At 39.5% G+C, this 20,434-nt stretch overlaps 1 protein-coding gene across 1 annotated transcript in view; it reads right to left on the reverse strand.

The window, feature by feature from the left end:
* Positions 1-20,434, reverse strand: part of ATP8A2 (ATPase phospholipid transporting 8A2) — a 320,460-nt gene that overhangs the window by 131,796 nt on the left and 168,230 nt on the right. The window contains exons 26-27 of the mRNA XM_039565493.1: positions 17,816-17,999; positions 13,651-13,761 (exon numbers count right to left, since the gene is read on the reverse strand). Coding sequence (XP_039421427.1) covers positions 13,651-13,761; positions 17,816-17,999 — 295 coding nt within the window. The remainder of the gene's footprint in view (positions 1-13,650; positions 13,762-17,815; positions 18,000-20,434) is intronic.

The following is a 20,434-nucleotide window of genomic DNA, read 5'->3' on the forward strand; positions in this document are numbered from 1 at the left end:
TGCAGCAGCAACTTTCCTTACAAACGAGAAATTTAACTATGGGCTTGCACACAACCTCAAGTGGAGTTTATTGTACCCAACACTTGTATCATTTATTGCTGCTTTGGGGCTGCAATAAAAATGTGCAGATTCACATTTTTGTAAGAACAGAATAAAAAATTTAGTAGTGAATCTCAACTGGATACCAGTGTGGGTAAAGGGAGCACCTGAAACTTCTCATGACATGATTCCCCACTGACACACCAGTAAAACAAGTAGGAGGACAGAATCAGTCGACACAACCAGAACACCCACCCAAGAAACCAGAGTCAGTCACCAACACTCAGATTATGATGCAGTTAGCTACATGAAGAGTAACAGGCAATGACCAGAGGAATTGTTTCTCAAGAAGAGAGCTCTCAGGAGATCATAATTTACTGATCTGACAACCTGGTCTATAGGGAGCAAAGTCATACAAAAAAAAAAAAAAAAAATTAAAATCTAGCTTATGGGTAGACAGACTTTCACGCTCATGAGTAGTTCTCAGTGAGCATGGTTATCCTAACAGTGAGCAGAAATAAGTCTCGATCACTAGAAACCATGTAGGTACCAGCCGTGTATTTGGGTGCCAAAACCAGCATGCTAAAAGTTGCATTATTCTGTGCATTATCCTTTTTAAAAAGCAAACAAGGTAATGACTTCATTGCTGAAGAGACAACAGCTGTTCTCTTCAGGACGGGAGATAGGTTAAAAGGGAGAGCTTTGTGCCCATCCAACGGCCACCTCCCCTTCCCCAGCCAAACTGGGCTTTACAAGCCCCACAGAGACTCTTCACAGACCACCAACACATACTCCCCTTCCTTCACCAAGTCCAAGAAAGGAAGGTTTGACAGGCTTACTTGTAACTTTTTACATTCCCAAAAGCCAAATACATAACTATTTCCAATCCTAATCCATATTTTAAAATGTTCCACTCTCATGCCTTCCCTACAATGCTTTCTCAGCAGTATCAGTCCACTGGAAGAGAATGGCAACTCTCCTGTCTCGCATCCCTTGAAGAACTATCCTGGTTTTAGGTAACATTCCTGCTTCTTCACCTAGATTTACTGCTCCCACCTTCTCATTTCAACTGAGCATAAATCAGGAGCTGCTTAAAAAGTAGTAGTAACTGCTTCCAGAGAAGTAAAGTCTGCCAGAACTTTCCCTGCTATCATTTTATCACTCCTCCATTGCATAAATAGCTTGTATTTTAGCACAAACCAGCTCCTCCTTGTTGCCCAGATGGCCTAACACACATTCTTAAAGATTTTCACATACATACACCCCACAAATCACACACCATAAAATCCAGTAGTTGCGCACGCATTTTGCTAAAATGACAGTCTGATGCCTTCTCAGTTTTTGAGAGATCACAGCTTCTTTATGTACGTGACCAACATGTGACTGACATAGGGAAAGATTTTTTTGTTCGAAATGTCTTTGGGATCAACTACCATTTTTCAGCTTCCTTCCCTCTTCTTCCTCAGGTCTGTGTTGGAATGTCTTTGAGTAACAGATACCCAGACAGTCCAAAAGTGAAAAATTGGTTCATTTTAAGTCCCCAAGCAGTTATGCCATGGAGATTACTAGGGATATCATGAACACCAATTCATGCCCTTCATTTGCTCCACCTCTCCATATTTTTTGTCTTTTCCGCAGATACACGTAAGCAAAAGCTCCCATCTTAGCTTACTAAAATAACATGTAAAGTCTGACAAAAGTCTATACCTCTGTCAGAAGAGCTGGTCCTTTCTTTTGTCCAAGGACTCCTGTGTACATCAGGAAGGTCATCTGGCTTAATTCTAACCTTAAAAAGTCCATCCTGCAGCTGTGCAAACACTAATACCTTGGCAGAGGAAGGAGGAAAGAATACACCCCTGGGGAGACATGAAGACCAAACTGCCCTTTTTAATGGCAGCACGTGTTAATGTCAGATTAAAGCAAAGCCCAGTTGTGGATTCAAGTGGTGGTGAAAGCACAGCCCAGTGACAGGTACAGCAACAGCCATGACACAGCAGGAGGGACAAGGACTTTCTGAGAGAAGTGGCACCTTGGAGGTGAGCACTGCACAAAGCTCCCAGTGGAGAAAGCTGCTGGGCCCCCTGCAAGAACATGGCGTGGTACCACCAACACAGACTGCAGCAGGCAAACAAGGACTAGTAACGCCACTGTAGAAGTCACAGCTTGACATTTCCTAGATATCGTGCATTTACATATTCAACAACAGTAAACAGAAGAAAAACAGGGGAAAGTAGAGCAACTCAACAGTCTATCCCTATACCGTCCAATAATCAGGACATACTAATGGGCATAAACACAGTTCTGAGTAGCACAAACCCACACGTCATTTTTAAGGCTAATGAATAGGAGCTGACACAAAGCACAGGCTGAGTGTCACATTGCTTAGCTGCTCCAGACACCTGTCACTCCTTGGCGACAAAAGGCAGAAAAGGTCAAGACACTGTTAGCAAAACAAAAAGGGAGACTCACTCTTCTACCAAAATTGAACTTGACAGGAACCATCATCACAAATAATGCTGAGAGGTTGAGGTGTTACTGGCTACTGAAGGTTTAAGATTCTGCTGCTACTGAGCGATCTATGTATTTTAGTCAGTTACCATTAATAAAATCAATCTGCATTGTCATTTACTAACAAAGGTAGCATTATTTGGGGTTGGATGAGAAAACACAGTTCTGGATTTTTTTTTCTAACCTACTAGTATTTATGCAGTTCATCCAAATATATGTATAATTTTACTGAATCCCTGCAGAAGCTAGGTACAGCTAAGGCTAATATATTCAATCTCCTCACTTTCCAAATGCATTAATGCAAAAGCAATTAAGGAAAGAAATCCAGCAAGAAGAAAGAAAGCAAAATAATTTTGTCATGTTTAAAAGCTAGCAGACCAAGTTTTGACCTTCTTCACTCTTCTGAAAGCAGGAAGCCACCAGTGGTTCTTCATGTCTTTGTCTTGATGGAACAGAAATAGATTGCAACATATATGCAAACATGCATCAAGAACACTTAGCTCTTGTTTTTCCACAGAATGGACCCCTCTGCCTTTTGGGGTATAGTTTTGGGGTTTTAGCTTAAGTCCATGATTACTGACAGTTATAGTCCACATTTAAGTATACCCACAAACACGTGTTAAGAAGATGGTTGTCTCAGTCTTTAAGTGTTAGTCCTGAATCTCCTCTCCCTTGTCTGACACAGACCTCATTACACTGGGCTGTGAATCCTGGCTCGGAAATACCAAAAAACCCCATTAGTCCAGAATGCCTTTACTTCACAGCAGTTATACTCAAATTGCCATGGCTCATGAAAGGAATCAAGTTCAAAATAGTGAGGATGAGGAGAAGTACCAAACCAACATTATGAATTGTCAATGGAGTATCAGGGGCAGGAGCTACAACTGACTAATTTTTGACATCTCAGTAAAGAAAAGTGGATAACTCAGAAGTAACTATCAATAAATAGAATAATTCGCTATTTCTAGTGCATTTTAACATGTTCTAAATGATTTTGTTGAGAAGAGATAGAGGAGATGTAAGGAGCTACAAAAAGCAACTACACACTCTTTAGAGCACAGAAATAACCACAAGCACATCAGCAATCATAGCTATCTCCAATGATTCCACATCTCAGTGCAGAATGAAAAGATAACCTGTTTTGGACAGGTTACTCAAAGCTGTTACACCTGCTAGGGGCTGTCACACAGGCCAATGCCTCCTAATGCCTATTCAATCAAGTGACACAGGATTCCCCCATCAGAAGGGAGACTCCCAAGGGCACTGAGTGACAACACCTTTTTTTAATGTCCCTAGCCACAGAGCTCTATCTCCTTACAGGGCAGATATCGCTTGGGTCAAATACAGTCAAACCACGGAACTGGTTTTACAGTAGAAGAGGCTGTAAAAGCACATTTGAAAGCACCACCTATGCTGCTCCAGATTTACTCTGCATACTGATCATGGAAGATATGATACAGTTTTTACCTCTGACCCTGCTATAGTAAAAAAATTTGGTTCAAGACCGTGAACTTGGGCAAACAAACACTCCCAACCTACACTAAAGACTTTTTCTTTCACACACTAAGATACATTTTATTTTAAATTCTTCACATGCGTTTTAACTAGGTTACAGATGTGTTTTATGCATCCCAAGATAAAACAATCTCTAGTGGTTAATTAGTGAAACTGGATAGAGGTATTTTTATCATTAGTGCTCATCCAAGTAAAATGGCAAAATTATTTTCTAGCAGTATTTAAAAATGGAATCTGTATTCAGTTAAATTTGTTCTCTGTCCTAGCTTCTTTGGGTCATGAGCATATAAACCCAAGAAACCTCAAAATAATCAGGACCAGCTCAGCTCATGATACAGATACTGGAAAGAAATTTTATATTCCAAAAATTTGGTGACCCTACATTCCTGAGCTAGCATTCAGAAGGATTTTGGAGATGTCTATGAAGTGGTATTAAGACACCAGGAGTTATTAATTCATTGATTACATGCATCTGTACTAAAAGGACTCCCTAAAAAATTTGACGTTTAGAAACATATTCTAGTGGTGCCTCCAAAAATGCCAGAAAAATGCCCTTATCAACAGTTAGAAAGGAGAAGTTGCCAATGAGACTGCTGTTGGACAGGAGTTCAGGTAAAATTAGCTTTTTTGCTCAACTTGCCAAGAACGAAGAGGCAAAGTATGAGTAAAATGCTTCAAGATGATAAAACTGAACACAAAACAGAATGTTTCAGCATTATGATCGAGTCTCAAAAAATACCTAGCTGTGCAGCCTGACCTTACTGCTGGCAAGCAGCTGGCAGCCAGGCAGACTTCAGTTCAGACAAGGGAAATGCAGCCCAGCACACTTCTTGTGCTCACACAACAATACCCTAGCACATGGCTTGGAACAAGAACTCATCTTATTTCCAAACAACCGCCCGGAAAGTAGACAATGCAATTACTTTTCAGTCACTTCAGTGAGACCGCTCACAGGCAAGCCACCACACATTTCCAAAAGTGGGCTCCAAGCTGAATTCCACATTGTGAAATTGCACAAAAGCGTGACTTGTGAATCAGTATTATACCTTGTCTGCAGCATTTCCAAACCCTCTGTCAGTCCAAAAAATGCTTTACAAAGAGCTGTGCAAAAAGAACTGCAGCAACCCCCTTTTCACACCTATGCTGAGCAGCGTTTTTCAATACGAGGGTTAACATCTGAGTTCAGCTGCAGCAGATACAGCTAATTGAGTAGAAGTAATTCTGCTTTTCTCTCCCCTGGAAGAGCTAAAGTCTTCCAAGCTTTACTTACACAGCCATTTTAGCGCCAGTGCCTCAAAGACAAATAGGAGAATTAGACTCACTGCTCCAATTTGTCAGCAGTCACTGGCACCAGGGCAAGCCCTCCTCAGTCCCCTTTGTAAGCACTGTGTATTACTGTTCTTAAAAACACTGATCTCTCTGGTGACCAGTGACAGGACCCAAGGGAATGACGTGAAGCTGCGTAAGGGGATGTGTAGGTCGGATATCAGGAAAAAGTTCTTCACCCAGAGAGTAGCTGGGCACTGGAACAGGCTCCCCAGGGAAGCGGTCACAGCACCAAGCCTGACAGAGTTCAAGAAGTGTTTGGACAATGCTCCCAGGCACATATGTCTCTTCAGGATATCCTGTGCAGGGCCAGGAGTTAAGAGTTTGATGATCCTTGTGGGTTTGTTCCTTCCAACTCCAGATATTCTGTGATTCTATGAAAAGCAAGTAAATTGCCGTAGAAATGCATTTTGAAGATTGCTATTTAGAGCAATGAGGTACAGGTAAAAATGGAGAAATCTCACATCTTCAGCATGACAGCCCCATGGCTTATCTAACAAAAAGCAAAACAGACAAAAACCCCTGCTCCACATACACAATATGCATAGGACTTTACTTTGCTCTCAGTTATTCCTATGCAGATGAGGAATGTCTCGACTAAAGGACGTCCATTTATAGGGGTATAGGCCAGATAGAAAGAAGATCGGCCCAAAGGATATATTTGTGAATAGATGTACTACCACACATGCATTGATGTATCTTAATGTTGGATTTTTAAAAAAACTCTCTCAAAATCACCCCTCCAGTGCAGCACAACATTGCTAAACTCAGCATTCTAGTGCTAAGCACAAGTAATTGCATTATAAGGTTTATTTGCACTTTCAACATCAACATAAATCTAAAATTTAGCCTTCTCTGTACCAACAAGTAATGTCATATGCACTGAATTAACCTAGATGAAAGTGGTTTTTATTTACAAATATTTTTTATTACAACAACAAGTTATCCAATACTGAGTCAGAGCAGTCAATGTTTTTCAAGTCAGTACTCAAAGCCATAAGAGAAGTTATCTTTTATATGACAACTTTTAGCTTTTGGAAAGAGAGTTGGGCTGAAACTAACAACAATGAACTCTTGGATTTCAAAGCTGGCTTTGTGATAAAAAAAACCTAGACTTGGATTTTCCTAAGTTTCATAATATAGGTTTATCTTCCCTACTATAAGCTTCTTCACATTAGGCTATCTCTCTTCTAAAAATGAACTTGTATTTTTATTGGTGACATAGTTAAACTGAAAAAACATTTACTGATGACAGGATTCTGCTTTAAAGAACACACTGCTCTGGAAATGACTAAATGTTTCACATTGAATGGCTTCATATTTAGAAAACAGCATTATCATTGCTTTTTTATATGCCCACCAAATTATGAATTTAAGATTTTTCGCACCAAATTAAGCATACATTTTACCAAGAAAAAAAATATCACTGTGCCTTTCATATTCCTCTTACGTAAATGTACAAAACAAATTGATCCAGGCACTCAACATACTCTGTGTCCAATAAAATATCAGAGTAGATCTCTTCTTGAGGTAATCTACTGCAGTGTCTACTGAACCCGATGGGTGTCATCTAGAGATTGTGAGACCATGCAAAGGAACCTGATTTATCATTTATAATATCTGAATGTTAAAAAATTACAGGTTGTGTTGGTTGTAGGGCGTAATCAAGGCACTGCTCATAAATTCAGAGCAACGCTGATAGCTTCCATCATGCTTGGAAAAAAATCAAACCCAGCCGCTAAATAGCTGGGTCAATTTGGTTTTCAGGGAAGATGGACTGCTCTCCCATGATTCACTGTGCAGTGCATAGCACTACAAAAAGAAAGGAAAATTAACATGGATTTATCTTCGTGACTGATTCCTTGGAAACTCTTGGGATTAACATGCTCAATTAGGAAGCCAAAAAACAAGAAGTCAGTCATGGATTAAAGTTGATGAGATCAGCCTATACACAATGCTGAATTTCTTCAGATGGGAGGGGGGTTGAAATAGAGAATAAATTGTCAGCAGCAGTATATAAACCAGGTACTGTAAAGAATTTGGATATATTTTTAGGAACAAAAACCAAAGCACTATCTGGACAATTTTGGATTAGGCTGGCGAATTGTATTTTATGATATTCCAAGAACTTTGGCAGGCTCCTTGTAGAATCTGTTTCCTGTAACTATTGCTACTAAAGAATGTTTTCTTGAATTGGAGCCTGCAATCAGCTTTTTTGGTGGGCAGGAAGGGGATAATGTTCTGTGCTGCCCTAGTTCTTCTCCATGTTAAACCCATGATGAACAGTGCAAGAGAAAAATAAGCATGTATGTAAGACCTGTTTTTCCACAAATTATTGAAAGACAATGCTGAGTTTCACAAGCTTTGTTCCTCACACTGAGCTCATTCCTGTGCTTTTCATGTCTTCCAAGTTCTGTACTATACCCTCCATAAACATTCTGCACTTTTTGAACTGATTAACATTACCTGAGGTGAGAGGTTTGGATTTCTTTCCTTTTACGTGTTTCAAAAACAAGTAAGAACAGAACAGGACAAGAAAGATTCTTTCTCTTTCTGGATAGGAATCAGTTACCTTAACACAGACCTCTCAGTACTGCTGCTGTAGACAGGTGATGTCACAGGTCCTATGACATACCTGCCAGCCCCATACTGCTCTCCATGAGCCCAGAGCATCCACAAAAGTTATCTACATGGATACTACATACATTTCTCTCAGGCATTTAAACCTGATACCAATCTTAAGGACACTGAATTCCACATTTTGTCTACCTGAAAGGACCTGTCTACAGAGAGCAAGTTACTTATTCAGGATATGTATGCATTTTTGAGAATCCAAATCTAGATTCCCAAATGATATAAAAATAGAAGTCACATACACACACATTCCTCCTTCACTTCACCATGATAAGAGCATTGCGCTAAGCTTACCACACCGAGTAAGTAACCGAGTACATGCACAGAAGTAATGATTATTAAATGCCTACTGGCATTTGAAGCACTTGAACAGGCAACTGAATAATTTGAATAAGAAGACAAGACAGCTAGCTGCCTGTATTCTTGTTATCCTTGTTACAAAGTTTTGCTACCAGATGTTCTTATCCTTAATTTAACACTGGGGGGAAAGACTGCTCTTATCTTTTAAGAAAGTTGCTTTATATGACAACAGTTTATATGACAACTTCAATCTTCAACTTACTGCAAAAATCCCCATGCTTAAGGTGTTCTATTGCCTGGCTATAACCTAAGAGTGGTAAAGTCAATTGGAAACAGAAAGCACAGAGATGTAGGTAAAAGTCAAATCACATAAATCAGGGATAAGCACACAGAAGCATTAGAGCTGCGTATTTTTTAGTACCATATCAGATACACTCATTTCTGCCTACCATTTGGAGAAGAGAGTTAAAATTCCCATGCCTGCTTTCCATATTTTTTTTTTAATACTTGTTCTGTTTGATGGGAAAGCAAGAAAACAGGAAAAACAAATGCAAGGTCTTATGCAGCAAATTTCATGTGTGCTTTTGCAGCCTGTGCTATCAACTCGCCTGAAGTGGTGACCACTAAGAGTGTGTGGAGCACTTAACAGCTCTCATTGCCAGACCTTGCTGACTCACAAAATTACCTCTCATTAAAAAGCATGTTTATCTAGATATTGTGTTTACTCAGAGCTTTTGACACTTGAAAATTCATCTCTAGAAGAAAAATTATGATCTTCGTGTTTTGTTCTTTAATATGTTTATCTTGTTTGTTTAACACTGCTCACATGTTAGACTTCCCTTTCAGCATCTACAAAGAAACAGCTTTCTAATCTAGGTTTACAATTCATCTCTGGATTCTTAAAGCAGAAATTAAAATAATGCAGCAACCAGGGCATGTACATTATACTCTACCCTTTCCACTTGCCATTCATTTCTCTGTCATGGCCCTACACTGCCAGACCTTGACACTGGGGCCATCTATCCACACCCCTGACTCAATCAGTGCTATATAGTACAGAAGTGCTTCGTATTAAGTACATTTCATAAAACCAACATGCTCCAGTGAAGTATTGAGCACATTTTTCCTGCACACTGAGTTGGCCTGAAAGGTATCTTCCATGCTACTGTTTCCACAGAACCATTCCCAAAGGTCTTGAACTCTTACCTGATATTTCTGATACCACCTTTGATCTTGCTGTGTTTCTACTTCTTCAAGCATGACATGAAAGCAATGTTCCTGTATTCTTTTACATTTGAAATCAGCTATATTTCAAAGCTCTGATGTCAACAGGACAACTTTATATCATCTCCAGTTAAATGTATCTGCTCAACAGATGTGAAACAGATCTTTGTTTCACTACTCAGTTTGAAGCCAGCTACGTAAGTAATTGAACAAAATTGTATTTTGTAAGGATGCCCAGGTACTTGTCTGTCAAATCTTTAAAAGCCAAAACCGGGTCACTGATCTTCTGCTTCAGGATGATGCTGAATGGTTGGCTTTCCTTAGAAATGGATTTAGTGCACACTGCTAGTGCATCCAGACATGGGAAATACAGGAATGGACACCAAAGAGAGGGCTTTATATTTGCATTTCATCCCTGCAGCCATCTTGGTAACTTTCCATGTAGATTCCCCTGCCACTCTTAGGACAGACCCAGCACTGAGAGTCAAGAGTGGGGAAGAAGCAGCAATTAATCTATCAACCAGCTCTGTGGATGGAAAAACTAGATTCTGCACCCCCCTTGATAAGTGGGTCCATAAGTAAGGGAACCTCAGCTTTAGACCCTGAAGCACCTTGGCAACAGCGATACACAAATGTTCAGGAATGGGGCTAAGAATCACACCATAAGGACTTGGATTTCCAGGACCTGCTTCTCTTTGTGCTTTTTATTGATACTTCACTTAGCTTCCTATTTTCAAAAATCAAGGGGAGGAATCAAGAGAATGGCAGGAGGATAATGATGAATAAATGGTAAAGGAGAGACCAGGCCAGAGAAAGGAGAGGAACATAGAGTTTCCAGCTGTTAAGCCAAGACAAAATCTTTTCAGACTTCACTAAACTTTGTTGATTTAAAATTCACCTCTTGAAAAATATTAGGAGGGCCTTTCCAAGAGAGAGGGAAAATACGCTGTAATCTCCATTTCCCTTGCAGTCACTAAACCACAAGGCCTGATGTCTGCTATACCACCTCTCTAGCTGCATGGAACTGTCTCACTATGTGCACACATTTTAGCCATCAAAGCAGATGAAAACAGTTCCTGGGCCCCTGTCTCTCCACAAAGAATCAGCCATTGCAGAAAAGTAAGCATCAGCCTTAATCCCCTTTCCTAGGAGTAAAGCCCACAGTAACAATTACCTGTGTATACTTCCCACAAAACCCCAAATTTTGTATTTTAACCCAGGACCTGAAAAAAAGCTGATAACATTTAGTGTTTCAGAGATGCAACACTTTGGATCCTCCAGGTTTAAGTGTACATAACTGGTATCAAGATGAACTTCTAATGTACGAGGGGTATTAGTATACCAACACTGGGATGCTAGAAAAAGAGATGGCAATATGCTCTTCTCAAGCACTTATCATTGTTTAATTAAGTTACATCTTAATGTCTTAACTTGCATGCCTCTGCAAGTTGTGTCCAGATGTTCTGCACGCCAAGCTAGACCACCACCTCTTCTTTCTCTCTGGTATATGCAAAGCATGGGGGAATAAAAGTTATGATAGCCCCAGCACCTCACTGCTGCAAAAGCCATTTATATCTATTCCTCAGGTGTTAAAACTTCATTGAAATAAAACAGATATAACAGGCAGTCATATTCATGATGTGCTTTTGATTTCAAGTGTATAAATATTTACTCAGTACAATCTTTCTGAAGATACTTAGAAAGTAGCTCAAGTTAAAATCCCTGTTTCATTACTATGCTAAAAGAATATTCCCCATATACCACATATCCAAGCAGAAAGTACAGGTAAATATTAAACTTGTCCAGAGCATTGGAAAACAATGAGGAGCATACCATCTGCACAAGCAACAGTGCAGAAGTGCCAGACATTTAACTACCATTCTCTCAAGTGGAAGGATTTATTCCCTTGTGGAGTGTCTCTTTCATGGGCATCATTCCATACCACAAACGGATCAGCAGAGCCAAGCCCTACAGCACATACACAAAACAACCTCTCTTTCTTTGTGTAAAGCTAAGGAGGGAATTAAAGATCTCTCCTCTCTACCCTGTATCCCTAGGATACCAAAACTGGTATCTCTTGGGTTTCCAGACAATTTGGCTAGTTTTAAACAGTTTTGGAGGGGAAGTTCCTTAAGGCCGCTAGTAAAGGAAACTCACCAGGGAAAACCAAACTGAGCTCTTCCCATTGCTGCAGATTATTTCTGTCACTTCAACTCCCTTAAAGCCTTAAACTTGCTCCCGACTTCTAGGCAGCACAGGCACAGAGAGGTAACCGAGGTGCAGAGCTGCATCTTGTAAGACATTTTGCAGTGCTCAGGTGTTGAATGCAACTGACTCATCCTCAGTCATGGACATGAGGAAACACAAAAGCTCATTTGGCTCAGGACCATATGCAGAAAGAACTGAACACAGCCTAAGACTCTGGAGAGAACCTCAGACCTCATATTCTCAGAGCGGATTTGGATTTTATGTATCATATAGAGATACCTGGCTAATAAAATTCCACCCTAGGGTAAAACAATTAAGCTACTTCAGAATGGAAGTCCCAGAGAACTTCACTTGTATTCAACCCTTTGCACAGCTGCTCATATAGGAAGGCATAGTTTTGCCATACAACATTTGATATAGAACTTAATTTACTTGTCAGACTTTAGTAAAAGATAAAAAGACACATGGTGCTATAATAAGCTAGAAGCAGGACTTCCAAAACTGATTTTCAAATTGAGAAAAGAATCCTAGAAGGCAATCATGAAGCTGTTAAGCATTTTCTGAAAAGTTCAGGGAAAACCCCAGCAATTGCCAGCCATGCTCAATAAGAAACACACTAGAAGAGTTCTTTTTGAAGTTATTTATATTTCCTTTGCACAATAACAAATATTATTGTCATCTCCAACAGCATGTAAAAACCTTTAATAAAAACATGATGTACAGGATAACTCTCTTGAGTAGACTAATGCATGTTGAAATTTTAACAGACAACAGCTAATTCAGAAACAGCACAGGAGAACTGGCACAAGTTAGTGGAGAATATTTGTTCTCCAACATCATATATAGAAGATGATCAAACCCCGAGGGAGTCAGGTATACTGACCATACTGACCATTATACGACTTACTGAATAGCAAAATATTACTCACCCACTATCTCCTGCAATTGACATAACTACCTGCCTAATTATAAATGTTGTAATTTTCTGATCTGTTAACCTCATTCATGGCTGCTCAACTGTACAAAGAAATAGAAAATCTAATATATATGCACATATATTAATAAAACTGATGAATATTGTGGAAATTGCTGTACCAAGTGATCACCTGATACTCAACTGATCAAACCACTGACTTCAAGTTCCTTGAGTATTTCTAGCTAGGCAACAGCAGATTATAAAAATCCCTTCCTGATACATCCTAAGTTCAAGACTATGTTCTGCAGCATGATAACTACACTCCTATGTAAGCACACTGAAATGCAATGGTCATAACAGTATTCAGCCCTCTTTAAAATCCAGTTTCACTACTTGACATCTTCCAGCAAATTATTTTCAAAATACAGTTACATTTTAATTATTAAATCAAATAACCTGATTAATTTTGTAAATAAATGTCATTTACAAAATTATGTTATCTCTTTCCAAAAAACAAGGCAAACTATTTTCAGTTCCAGCTAAACTATGGTCTTTGTAACTTGGAAGCAACAGTTATAGTTTTGCATAGTTTATTATTTGCCTGTAAGCTTTCCCCAATTCTATTAAACAAGCTTTTGATTTAAATTTAGGCCCTAAATCTAAGTTTTTATAAATATGAGCACTACTTGAAATGTTTCCACGAATACAAAGATGCTTTCAATAAGAACATTAAATGAACTTTGTCTCTGACAGCTCATATCCAAGGCTTCACAGTACTGAAAAACCTTTGGTTTTCCTTAACAAACTTTAAAAGATTCAAGTGAACTAATTTGAGAAGAGAAACTGAATTTAAAGTTGTTAAACATGGAAAAAAAATGGCAGTCCTTTTAGCTCAATCCCTTTGGGTGAGCTTTTCTATTTATAAGAGATGATTTAAGGAATAAGCACCAGTAGGGACCCATCCACTTAGTTACTCTTACCTCAATAATATACAAAACCACATTTTTGTAGAAGCAGTACAGTATGCATTTGGTAACTCGATTGTAACTCCAAGCACCATGGACCAACAATAGCTTCTCCAAGTAGGAAAACTGAAAGACAGAAAAGAAGTACTCACATGTATGAAGAATTGCTAAAAAAATTGGTTGAAAGTAAACACCTGACCTCAGGAATATATCCTCAAATCAGCTATAAAAGCTGTTCGAGAGCAATATTTAAACTGCTTAACAGATGATATATGCAAAAAACAATTCTTAAAATACTTAAAGCTAAAATCTTTTTTTAGCCAAACTTCTGAAGGTTTTAAAAAGTGGCTTTAAACAGCAAAACGTCTTCAATTGTTACTACCATCCTGATGGCAAAATCAATGTTTGAGGGCTTACAAGGTTCAGAATCTCCTTTCCTTATCTAAAATGAACAATTTAATAATTAAAACTGTCTTGAGCTGAAATAAAGAGGGGAACAAAAGTGGAAAAATAGATGCATTTCTAGAGAATAGATACTCATATTAACATTTTCTGCCCACAAAATGTATGTGATTGTGTGTTATACAAAATATTCTGTAAAGCAAGTGGCATTTGCCATAAAGGACAAGTAAATAAATCTTGTACAATTGTGTACCTTTTAATGCTAGTTTGAACCACAGATGGAGCTCAAATTCAGAACTTTTGAAAATGGACTTTTATGGAGCCAGTGTTGTAATCCAGACTAGGAAATGCATAATTCTCTAGTCTTGGCTTTGTTAGTGAACCTTTTTATGGCTGGCAGCATTCCTCTTCTGACCAGTTAGAGACAGCTCCGAGTGATGACTGTGTTTACTGTTTAGCATGTGTGTCCCTGAAGGGACCCTGGACACTAACGTAATTATTTGCTTTGCTTCCTTTTCCACAAAGTGACTTGACAGGAAAAGCTTGACTTCCTAAATTTAGATTCTGGATCATTTATTTTAACCAAAACTTATCTGAAATTGAAAGCTACAGTAATGAGTTAGGACTGTCCTGAGGCGCTCTGCTCCCATGCTTTCCAGCAATGAAATCACTGAACCACAAATCCTGTAAGGACAGCCCCTCTCCCACGCATTAGCAACTCAGATTTGTTAGGATACACCAGCAAAGAAGGGGAGAAAACAAAAGTGAACCAGGCTTCATGGTTCTCTGCTTAACTTGAGCTAGAGCTAAAACTGGGACACTCCCAAGGGAGTAGCTGACCTATTAGACCCCTAATGCCTCAAGTTAATATGCAGGATAGCTACAACTTTCCTCATCAAAATCACTAACAAAACACAACTGAAGTGATGGGAAACTTGCCACAATGTCCTTACAAATCATCCCAACGCTCTTACAGAGAATAGTCAGACAGACCCTGAGAATTCTCTGCGGAATCTAACAAGTGACCATCTTGGACGTGGTCTTCTTGAAAGCTAAAGGCAACTAAAAATCCTACCAATTATTGCCCTTGTCTGTGCTCTCATGAAAATGAGTGCACTGCAGAGCACAGAAATGAAGATACTCAGAGCCTAAAGAACACACTGAGGCTGCTCACACAGGTGAAGAGTCCCATTAAAACACAGCAAAGAATTAAATTTGCTTTGATGCTGAAATCATGCAAATGCACAGCTGCTGACATAGAGCAGTACAGACAGGGGCTCTACCAGACACTGCCCTTGTTTGGCCACTCCTGTATTTACAGAATTTTAAATCAGCAGGGAACATTACGACCATGTGGCCAGCCTACCTGTGAAACTGTGCAAGTTTTTACAGCCGTCTCTCTGTCAACCCTAGCATAACTTCTTTTATACAGAGATTATTTTCTAGAATCTATCTTGACTAAAGGATGAGGTGATGGCATGTTGGGGGTTTTAAGACAGTGAAAAGGCATCTGCAATACAAGCCAATTTTTCCAAAGAAGAAAAGTGAAACGAACATTTGTTGAAGAAAGCAGCTTCCCTAGTTAAGAAAAGTCCCTAGACACAGATGTTCTCTGGATTAAGATGATAAAGCTATTTACTGGGAAAAAAAGTTACTAAAGTCTACTACTGTCTCTCTAAACAGTTAGGTCATTTGATTTGGGAATTCTCTAAATAGAGGTCACTGGTGCAATATCATTTCAAGGGAAAAGGATGATTCAAACAGATGCTCCTTGCACCTGTGGAAGCTATTTCAAGTGGAGTCAGACACAAGTTGGCTTTTTATTTTTGTTTGGTTTAGGCTTTGATTCTCCCTGGAATCCTGAATGAGCCTATATAGAGACTCTCTCTTCTATAAGTGCCTACTTCTGGCACCACTGCATTTGAAATACTGTTTGAACATGAGGTGCTACATTATAGTGGTCATCTTAAATTACTCAATAAGAACATACTCTGCCTTCAAGGCATGCACATACAGTAATGCTTTAGTGGGAGTTACATGTCTTCGCTGAAAGAAGTACACTCCACAGAGATCAAGTTTTTCTTTTGAACACTAATTTTTTTTTTTTTTTAAGCACATACCACCACACACTATTAGTCTCCTTTACTAGAGGGATTTCTTTATATATTTTCTAATTTAATCAGTACAAAGTTCTTCTACACAATCAAAAAAACACAGTTCCACAGTGTTTCACTAATTTTTGAAAGCTGCAATTCTGTGCTGGTGTCACCAGCTTTTATTTCATATTGAACTAGAAAGATTCATTGTTATTGTCAGAAACTTGCTGACCGGAATTTAAACCAAGAGCAACTTCCATGTTCTAACACTGAACTGAAATACAGGGGGTTTTGTTAATGCAAAAGCAACACATGAACGTGGAATTACTTCTCCAGATTTAGCACTGCTGCGACACAAAAGAAATTACATATGTAGGGACTTCTACAGACAAAACCCTTGCTGCTGCTTATGCTTAGCTCCTAAAGTAGAAGTAACAAATTATCTGAGGAAGTCCAAGTAAAGAGCATTCCAGTAAGTTATACAGCAGAAGCTATAAATAATCCACTGAAATTAAAAATGTAAAAGTCATTACAAGATACCAGACACAATGATTATGGCAGTTCCTATACTGGTATATATTTGGAATATGGCACTGTTTATGACAGAAAAACTTGGTAAAACTGCCTAAAATTCTCAAGATAAATTTTGTGAAAGGTCTCAGTTACTCAAACCTGAAGCAAGAGTGTGCTTCATCAGAGCTCAGAACAGAGCAGCAATACAAGACTGCCACTTTGCTTCCCAGCAGTGCTAACACAATGAACAGTTATCTGTGCATACAGCAGCATTATCCCTGCTACTGGAAGCTATCAAAAGATGGTAATATTTCATGTCACTTGGTAGAACATATCTGCCTACACCCTGCCAGAAGGGAATATCAGCTGATGCTCTGGTCACTGACAAGACAGGGGATTGCCTCTGCTTCATGTCAGCTCGATCTGGTTTTGCCCTGCATCAGTCTCACATACATAGAGCACCTCAGGTATAAATCGTATTCAGAGGGTATTCAGCAACTATAGCATCTTTTTCCTTCCTTATTTTTCTTTCCAAGTTTTGATTCTAAATTGTGGTTTCTTCAGGAAAAAAAAACAAACAAAAAAGGCTTCTCACTCCTCTTTTTAGCTGAAGTAATCAGTTCTGAATTTGATGAACTAGCTTAGGACTCACCCAAGTAACATTCAAAATAACATGTAACATGAAAATGCTGGCCAGCTCTCTAGAACTGTGATCAATTCTTGGATGTAATACAGGGATGAAGGGGAATTAAATAGAGGAGACACCTCAAATTAAGAGCTGCCAAACAGCCAAATTCCCACACACCTGGTTATAATACCTACTCACAGTAAGAGAAGAGTTTGCACCAAGATAGATAAGTTACTTAAAAGCATATTAACACATGCACCACAGAAAGTGCTTCCCCCTGATTACTGAAGAACCAAGATACTGTACAGTTGTCAGGAGGAAACTAAAACTTTCAAGAGAGATGGAGCTTTGCCCTGACGAATACAAAATCATAACAACAGATCCCCAAAATATATCCAGTATGTTCTAGACAGCTGCCTGGAAAAAGAAACAATCAGAGATGCTTCTAGGTCGAAGGTCAGAAGAAGCCATAGAGCACTACATGGCTGCACAGTGCGGTTCTCACAGGATGATATGGAAGTTGTTCATTCTTGCATCTGACCTGTGCAATGGCATAATCCGAGCAATTGGTTGCCTGCATGCCCTCATTGCCACTGATCCCCACTCCAACGTGAGCTGTCTGGATCATTCCTACGTCATTGGCACCATCCCCAATGGCAAGTGTTATGGCATTGACGTGTTTCTTGACCATGTCTACTATTTCAGACTTCTGTAGAGGAGATACTCTGAAAAGGAGAGAAAAAGGTGTCAGTTTCTCACATGCTGAGCTATGTGCCTTTCCCAAAAGAACAGCTGTAACCTACATTTAGAAGTAATCAAAGGACAGTTGCTGGGAAGTTCCTTTATTCAGCAACTAAGCTTCAGAACCCATGCCAAACTATTTCAGAAGAAAGAAGTGGCTTTAAAAATAGTTTTGCATTTACCTACTTGCTGATAGTTGATGCAAAAGAGACCAAATCTATATGAAAGGTTTCAAAGCTTTGTTTTCCTTACCCAGCTCTCCTAACTGGCATAACACCGGTGGTGTTCTATTGGGAACACTGAAGTGAATTTCCTCTTCAACTATGACAGTTTACAGATTAACAGCGCAGGCTTCCCTGCCTCCTGTCATCACCATCCAGGAGGAGAGAGACCACTAACACATTCAGAGACATTTCAATGGTTTGCAAAAGATACTGCAGGATTACTTTATTATTAAACCAGTTCTGTTTAACATCTTTATCAATGATCTCAATGATGGGATTGAGTACACCCTAAGTCAGTGTGCAGATGACACCAAGTTGGGTGATCAGCTGGAGGGCAGGAAGGCCCCGCAGAGGGATCTGGACAGGCTGCATCAATGGGGCAACGGCAGTTGTATGAGGTTCAACAAGGCCCAGTGCTGGATCCTGCATTTGGATCACAACAACCCCTGGCAGCGCTACAGGCTGAGAAGCCACGTGGCAGAGAAGGACCTGGTGGTCCTGGGCAACAGCAGCTGAATATGAGCCAGCGTGTGCCCAGGTGGCCAAGAAAGCCAATGGCATCCCGGCCTGGACCAGCAGTAGTGTGGCCAGCAGGACTGGGGCAGTGATTGTTGCCCCTCCATGCAGCACTGATGAGATCACACCTTGAGTTCAGTTTTGCATCCCTCAGTTCAGGAAAAACAATTGAGGTGCTGGAGCATGTCCAGAGAAGGGCAACGGAGCTGGGGAAGGGTCTGGAGCACAAGTCTTATGAGGAGTAGCTGGGGGAGCTCTGATTGCTCAGCCTGGAGAAAAAGAGGCTCGGGGCAGGGGTACACACCTTATCACCCTCTACAACCACCACAAAGGTACCAAAGGTACCAAAGTGGGGGTGTCTTGCCTCAGGTAAAAGACAAGAACAAGAGGAAATGGCTTAAAACTGTGCTAGGGGAGATTCAGATTGCATATCAGGAAAAAAATTAAGGGAAAGGGTTGACCAGTATTGAAACAGACTGCCCAGGGAAGTGGCAGAGTCACCACTGCTGGAGGTATTTATAAGTCATGTAGATGTGGCACTGAAGGACACAGTTTAGCAGTGGACTTGTCAGTGTTAGAATTATCTTGAAGGACTTTTCCAACCTTAATGACCGTATTCCCTCCTCCAGCTGACCTCTCCATTTGCCAGGCCATCATTCCAATCTCAGAATATGCAGGTCAGATCAGAAAGCACAAGACCGCTTCCGGATCTCACATACGTCTTGTGTGCTGGTGCAACTCTGACCTCAGTGATGATGTTACTCAATGCCAAGTCAAAAACAAAAGACTGACCCTGTGACATTTGAATACCCTTATCAGATTTATTGGCACCTACTTTAACCTGATCATTCTCTCATTTTATATCGGTTTCAAGTAAATAAAAATTCATGGAATTCAGAGTTGAACTAGTCTAAACCAGGCAAAAGTGGAAAAATACTCAGGACCAGGTTTCTAAATTGGATAAGACACCCAAAATGCCCTTTTGTCATGGAAAAGGTGGATCAGGTTACCAAATCATATGAGGTTACCAAATCATATGAGGTATTCTGGAAATACCTACATGTAGTTTAAATGTTTCTATTCTAACCCCATCTGTACAAACAACCCTAATTCCTTTCCCCATCAGTTTTAGTTAAAGTTCCAAATTATTTTGTATTTCCTTAAATAAAGCTTTAGACAAAACTTCTCCACATCTCAAGTCAGCCACATACCATTCAAAAAAAAAAAGAATGTAACTGATATCTAAAGGCTTTACTGTTAAAATAGAGAGAGAACAGGGAGCTCGGGGAATAGAGGAGACAGAGGGTTTTTTACCTCTTTTTATTTTTTTTACCCTTTTTTTTCAGAGTTTACATCCTGTAAGAGCAACTTACATAGCCCTTTAATACATCGATCTGGATCACTGCTGATCAAAAAAAAGCAGAGTTACCTCGTTCAGCATTATGCTTTATGGCCTTGGTTTTGTTTAGTAAATACCTAAATAGGTGTTTTATTAGTAAATCACTCTTAAAATAACTTGATGAGTAATTTGAGGAAAAAGAAATTTGCTAGGTTCAAACTTCACATGTGAACTAAACAACCTGAAAAACCTAGCAGCTGTCCTGTTCCTAAAAGCCAAATACAGGAAAAAGTTGACTAAACCATAAAATTTACTTAATACCATTGGGTACATCTATTAA

Source organism: Corvus cornix, chromosome 1, assembly GCF_000738735.6.
Source record: "Corvus cornix cornix isolate S_Up_H32 chromosome 1, ASM73873v5, whole genome shotgun sequence".
Lineage (NCBI taxonomy): Eukaryota > Metazoa > Chordata > Aves > Passeriformes > Corvidae > Corvus > Corvus cornix.